Below are 6,735 nucleotides of genomic sequence, written 5' to 3'. Positions count from 1 at the left end.
CACATGCGGGCGAGAGAAGAGCCGGGCACACTTCCCGTACCAGACCCAGACATGCATCCACTGCAGCACATGGACATACTTCAGAGACGGACCCACGCACCCATCCGGTGCTGCACACAGAGAGATTTCAGCGACCGACCTAGCAACACATCCGGTGTTGCAGAGACAAACTCGCGGGCTCCCCCTCTCCGCACGCCGCCGCCTCCGGCGCCCCCACCGCGCCCTCACTCGCGCGCGCGCACGCACTCACTCACAGACACACACTCTCACACACACACCCGCCGCCCCGGCGCGCGGCGCTGCCTGCGAGCGAGCGGCGGCGTGCAGGACTTGAAGTGGGTGTTCTCCCCCACTCCCCACCCCCCGCCCCGGTCGCCTTCCCCCTCCCTCCCGCTCCTACGCAAATAAGAACTCGGCGATTCCCCTCCTGCCGCTTTGATTTCGGGCACCTCCAACAGATAATTGGGAAGGGTTTCCAGAAGGTGGGAAATGTCACCTGATTCACACTGAACTTTTAAAAGCTCCCCACCCCCAAGGAGCCGCGCACACCCTCGCTCGCGGCCGCCCTCCCACAGCCCCACACACTGGGAGACCGCCCACCGCAAACCTCGGAGACCCCCGTCTAGATTTAAAGCGCGGCTGCGCCCGGCTTCTGACGTCCATTGAATCGCGCGGGCGGCCGGCGGCGAGCGCGGGGCTGCACCGGGATCGCTGCGCCCTCCGCCGCTCGCCTCTGCGACGCGCGCCGCTCGCCGCGCTCGCCTCCAGCCTCTGCGCCCGCTGCCCGCGCCCTGCGCTCCTAGCCCGGCGCCTGCCCCCAGGATGGTCTGTCCCAGGCACCAGCCCGGCGGGCTTTGCCTCCTGCTGCTGCTGCTCTGCCAGTTCATGGAGGACCGCAGCGCCCAGGGTAAGCGAGGGGGGATGAGCCGGGGCGGCTCGGCTGCGGGCACGGGTTTGGACTTTTCTGTCTCCACTTGGTCTCCGGTGAGCAACGCTCCTTTCGGGAGATGTTGGACCAACTTAAGGACTAGAGGATGGAGAGGAGTGGGAAAACGGAAAGCAGTGACACTTTAGACGTGGAAGGGGAGTTGGGAGCTGGGTATCCTTAAAAAGGAAAGGAAGTGAGTTGGAGCTCTCTCAGTCCTTAGGGTTAGATACTCCAACTTCTGGCACAGAGTTGAAATGTTATCTATCTCCCCGGGTTGGCTCTGAAGAAGGGGACAAGCATCAGTAGCCTGGAGATTTCAATCGACCCACTAGCAATCTTAACATGTCTCCCTTCCATATCTCTGGGATACTTATAAAATATTACTCAAGTGACTGGAGCGGGGACAGATCCTGAATTTTCTCCGGTGGCTGAGGGACGTGGTTTCAGAAACTTTGCCCAAACTTGGAAATGTGGGTGCTGAAATTTTTAGAGGGAAGGAGCTTTCTGCCCGGTGGATGCTGTTTTCAGCCCCCTCCCCCCACACTCACTCCAAAAGGGGAGGAAAAATAAGTCAAACTATTAACTCGGAGTGTTTTTAAGAGTAGTTTTACAGTGGTTTTCCCCTGACTTCATTCCTCTGACTTAACTTTATGCAGAACAGTGAGCCCTCAACAGACTACACTTCGGACATGGATTAAGAGCACGTTTCTGAAGGGTGCCTTTCAAAATTCGATTTCTTTCCGTTCATCTCCGGGCGGAATTGTGTTTCCCAAAAAAAAATTAGAAATCATCCTAGCAAAGCTTACGGCCCGGTTATTGGAAAAGGCATATTAGGTGATTCACGAGAGGTTTTGCTGGCCAAAATCCTACCACTGGGGGGAGGGGGGGAGAGAAGGGAGAGGAATTGCTCGCCAAGACTTCTTTGTAGGTATGAGATAAGTAAGTGTCCAGAAAATTTTGGACAGCGTCCCTTCTCTTCCTGTCCCCCCTACGGTTCCCCGGAGACAGGACGGTGTAACTTTACCTGCATTCGCGTGAAGGTTTAAGTGTATCACATAGAACCCTGGGCATTGGCTCGCCATCTCCCGTTGGGCTGCCCTTGCCCGCCTTGCGAGGCCAGGCGCTCCCTCAGTTCAGGGGACGTGGGCACCCGGGGACAGAGCGCAGGGAGATTTCGAAAGATCGTGGTGGCCACGGGAGCCCTCTGGGGCTGGCCGATTGCAAAACGGGGCCCGTCGGGCGGGCTGCGCCTGCCTGGAGGCAGCATGGGGCAGTTCCTTGTTGGGCCCGGTTGCTTTTTTTTTTTTTCTTTCATTTTTCACAAGTGCCTTTTGCTTGATCTGTTTCTGCATGTGTGTGTGTGTGTGTGTGTGTGTGTGTGTGTGTGTGTGTGTCACTCTCCTAAGTTCTCCTACTTTCTTAACCCCTGTCACAAATAATACTTGCACCGCCTACATGAAACCAACATGTAAAAACATCCGTCGCATCCTGTTTTTGTCAGGTTCTTTAATCTGCTCTTCGAGTCGCTGCAGGTTATGAAATGGGACGAATAAAAAAGTAAACAGTCTAGTAAAAGTCAATGCAAGCTGCACGTGTTGTGTCTGGGTCACGGGTAACTGACATTGATATGGCTGGGGCGCGCTGGCTTCTCGCCCTCCACTTCCCTCCCCCTTGCCCACCTCCCGCCTCTCCCAGCTGAGCTGCCCCCACCCCCACCCCACCCTTTTCGATTTCTTTTCTGCTTTTGTTGCCCGAATCCCTCTCATCCCCTCCTCCACACTCACCCCACACACACACACACCCCATCCAGCTCTGTCTCCTTCCCTCCAGCGTGAGCCGCCTCGCCTTCCTCCTCCTCTCTCTACCCTGCCGAACTCACCCACCTCCCCACCCCTGTCTCTTTGCAGCTGGGAATTGCTGGCTCCGCCAGGCAAAGAACGGCCGCTGCCAAGTACTGTACAAGACGGAACTGAGCAAGGAGGAGTGCTGCAGCACCGGCCGCTTGAGCACCTCGTGGACCGAGGAGGATGTCAATGACAACACTCTCTTCAAGTGGATGATCTTCAATGGGGGCGCCCCCAACTGCATCCCCTGCAAAGGTAGGGCTTCTCCTCCCCAACTTGAGGCCTTCAGTAGGGGGCGTCTTGCCCCTAGAGAATTCACTGCCAGACTGGGGGTGGGGGGAGGAGCAGAAAGGTTGGTGGGTCCCCTCAGCCCACTTGGATCAAATCCAGCCTGTTAGAGGCTATAGGCAGAATGAGGTTAACAGAGGTCCTGAGACTTCTGAGCCAAGGGTGGTGGGTGAAGCCAGCCAGCATCAGGCCCTTTGAGAGATGTAGTTATCTGGGTTCCGTCATTGTTTCCGCTTCATCAAGCCCTCCCAGGCTCCTCAGAGAGGTGCTCCCTCAAGTCTGCACCCTTGTGCAAGGCACTGTCACCCTCCGGGCAGACCTACAAACTGCTCATCCTCCTGTTAATCTCTGGTCCTGCTGCTAATGCTAATCTCATTTCCATTTGGTAGAAACATGCGAAAATGTGGACTGTGGGCCCGGGAAAAAATGCCGAATGAACAAAAAGAACAAGCCTCGCTGTGTCTGTGCCCCTGACTGTTCCAATATCACCTGGAAGGGCCCAGTCTGTGGGCTAGATGGGAAAACCTACCGCAATGAATGTGCACTCCTCAAAGCCAGATGTAAGGAGCAGCCAGAGCTGGAAGTCCAGTATCAGGGCAAATGTAAAAGTAAGTGTACATCCTGAAGTCCCTGGGGGCAGCAGGGAGAGTGGGGTGGAGGGTCCCTAGGAGAGCCTCCCATCATCACAGCAGTGGTACCGAGGATCTCTTTTCTAACTTCTAAAATCTCACTAAGAACCACGAAAGAACAAACCCAAAGATGTAGGGATTTTTTTAAGTCACTTTTCAAAGCAGAATGCTTCCATGTCATGATTTCCCTGATAATACTCAATGCTGACTCCCTCAGAGCCCGAGGATGCCTATTAATGTGTATTTCTGTCCTTGTTTCAGAGACCTGTAGGGATGTGTCCTGTCCAGGCAGCTCTACGTGTGTGGTGGACCAGACCAATAATGCCTACTGTGTGACATGTAACCGGATTTGCCCGGAGCCCACTTCTTCTGAACAGTATCTCTGTGGGAATGATGGTGTGACCTACTCCAGCGCCTGCCACCTGAGAAAGGCTACCTGCCTGTTGGGCAGGTCCATTGGATTAGCCTACGAGGGAAAGTGTATCAGTAGGTATTCTCCATTGAGGAAGGAAAAGACAAAAGAGGGGAGCCAGAGGGCTGCTTCCTGTGGTACAACCCTGGGGCTAGACGATCAATAAAAGTCAAATGTGTCTCCCTACATACTGAACTCTCACATTGCAATGAAATGTCTTGACCCCACTATTTCTTATGGAAATCATCGTCTTCCCAAAGTTCTGGCATATCTAGTCAAATGCCAGGGAGAAGCAGAATCATTTTCCACGTTAAAACAAAATTAACTCAGTTTTATGAGTTCATGGGTTGTTTCTTCTCCCCTCCCCCCAAGGGCTGGACTTACTAGAAGAGAGAAATTAATTCTCTCACAGTTCCTAGAATCTTATCAGATTCCAATAATTGATTCTTTCTCTTGAAAACTCCGCCTGTGGGAAATAATCAGATACATATTGAACTCAAAGATATGATGAAACTCTGGTCTTTTAAAAAAACCCCTATATCCTTGCTTTAGGATGTAGGAAACTCTGGGAGTTGGGGGCGGGGAGAGCCATGGCGGTGGGGGGGGGTGCTGTGTGTGTGTGTGTGTGTGTGAGAGAGAGAGAGAGAGAGACAATTTGTACTATAGCTTCATTATCGAGGATTTTCCCAATATTTCCTTTACCTTCACTGACAAGGAATAAGATAGCATGTTTATTGACAGAGGACTAAAGAAAGGAGGGAAACCGGTTTACTCATCACAGATGTATTAAATCCTAGAAGCAAAGTCCTGTGAAGATATCCAGTGCACTGGTGGAAAAAAATGTTTATGGGATTTCAAGGTTGGCAGAGGCCGGTGTTCCCTCTGTGATGAGCTGTGTCCTGAGAGTAAGTCTGACGAGCCTGTCTGTGCCAGTGACAATGCCACTTACGCCAGTGAGTGTGCCATGAAGGAAGCTGCCTGCTCCTCAGGTGTGCTGCTCGAAGTGAAGCACTCCGGCTCTTGCAACTGTAAGTGCGATTTTTAACCTTGCTGCAATGTAAGGCTTTCACAGGCAAGCCCTAGCTCACTGCAAGCCACATAAGAATGGACAATTTAAAAGCACGCAAACCTCCCATGTCCTCCCGTTTCTGTGTATGTTAGGAAGCTGCTAAATTTCACCAGCAATTCAGTGATGCACAGAACCATCCCTACCCCTCTCCCTGATGTTTTCTGGCTTCTAGGCCTTAGTTCAGTGGTCAGCAGCGGGATCGCCACTAAAAACTTATTTTCCATTGTTTGTCCTAATTCTTTTGCTTTAGTATTGTGCTTTGCTATATGCCTGGTTAACCCCTGAATCTAAACTAACTGCTTCAAAAGTTTTGTTTTGTTCCCCTTTCTGTTCTTTTCCAAAAGCAGCTTTCTGTGATCACACATGGGCTGCTGCTTTGCGCAGTTGCCTCTACTACTAACTCTGAATTAAGGACCCAAAACAGTTATACCTAGAACACAAGAGTGCTTTTTATCTGATTTCAGGAATCTGCCCGTAAAACCTGAGCCATTGATTCTTCAGAACTTTCTGCAATTTTTGACTTCATAGAATATGGTGTTGTGGTTTTTTTCTAAAAAAAAAAAAATTTAAACATTATTGTATAACAGCAGATGCCAAAAAAAAAAAAAGCATCTCACAGCAAGTCACATAAAAATGCAACGCTGTTATATGGCTGTATCAGAGGGCTTTGAAAACATACACTGAGCTGCTTCTGAGCTGTTGTTGTCCATATTTAAACAACAGCTCCCCTGTATTCCCCATCTAGCCATTTCAGAAGACACCGAGGAAGAGGAGGAAGATGAAGACCAGGACTACAACTTTCCTATATCTTCCATTCTAGAGTGGTAAACCTTCCACCAGTGTTCAGTGTTGATATAACATTTGGGAAGAAAAAATTAAAAACATTTTTAAAAAAACCGCGCACATGCACACACACACACATACACGAAAAAAAAAACTATTAAGAAAAAAAAAGATGTATTGTCCATATTGTAAATAAGTGTATGCTTATTTATTTGGGGGGGAAACTATACCTAAAGGATCTTTATCCTAAAGCTCTCTCCCAGGCCACTTTTATTACTCATTGGACACGGAGAGACAGTCATTGTGAGGTCTACTGGATGAGGCCTGTAGTTGAGACTTGTAGACATTTATTTATACTGTGTCATGTTTTATAATTTATACATAAAATGTCTGGTTGACTGTACACCTTGTTTTTGAAGAAATTTATTCGTGAAAGGAAGAGCAGTTATTTATTGTGAGGTCTCTTGCTTGTAAAGTAAAAGCTTTCTTTTTTCCTTGTAAACTATTTAAATCCATTCCTTACTATTCACGCACTCATCTGTCTCCCCTTATTTCACTGTCTTTTCCACTTTAACAAACTTGCATGTCAGTTTCTGTCATGTTTATTTATTGGATTCTCTGCTGCCTGTTCTGTACATACTAGATTACAGCATCCCTCGGGTTTTGTTTACAAGGAATCTTGACTGACCAAAAGGCATTATAACTGACTCAAACACAGAATACAGTGGATGCATCTTTCAGGAAACTCCTAGTTCAATGCTCTTGTTGTGACGAAGACTTTG

General features: G+C 49.8%; 1 protein-coding gene across 1 annotated transcript; it reads left to right on the top strand.

The window, feature by feature from the left end:
* Positions 1-615: 615 nt before the first annotated feature.
* Positions 616-6,034, top strand: LOC102870404 (follistatin-like). The gene is made up of 6 exons (XM_006889571.1): positions 616-907; positions 2,836-3,027; positions 3,450-3,668; positions 3,951-4,175; positions 4,899-5,129; positions 5,916-6,034. The coding sequence occupies exons 1-6, from the start codon at positions 823-825 to the stop codon at positions 5,996-5,998; spliced, it is 1,035 nt and encodes a 344-aa protein (XP_006889633.1). The 5' UTR covers positions 616-822; the 3' UTR covers positions 5,999-6,034.
* The last annotated feature ends 701 nt before the right edge of the window (positions 6,035-6,735 follow it).

This window comes from Elephantulus edwardii, unplaced genomic scaffold, assembly GCF_000299155.1.
Source record: "Elephantulus edwardii isolate Elephantulus edwardi_28Jun2011 unplaced genomic scaffold, EleEdw1.0 scaffold00079, whole genome shotgun sequence".
Lineage (NCBI taxonomy): Eukaryota > Metazoa > Chordata > Mammalia > Macroscelidea > Macroscelididae > Elephantulus > Elephantulus edwardii.
Note: the sequence above shows the minus strand (reverse complement) of the source record. Positions and strands in the feature narration are given on the sequence as shown.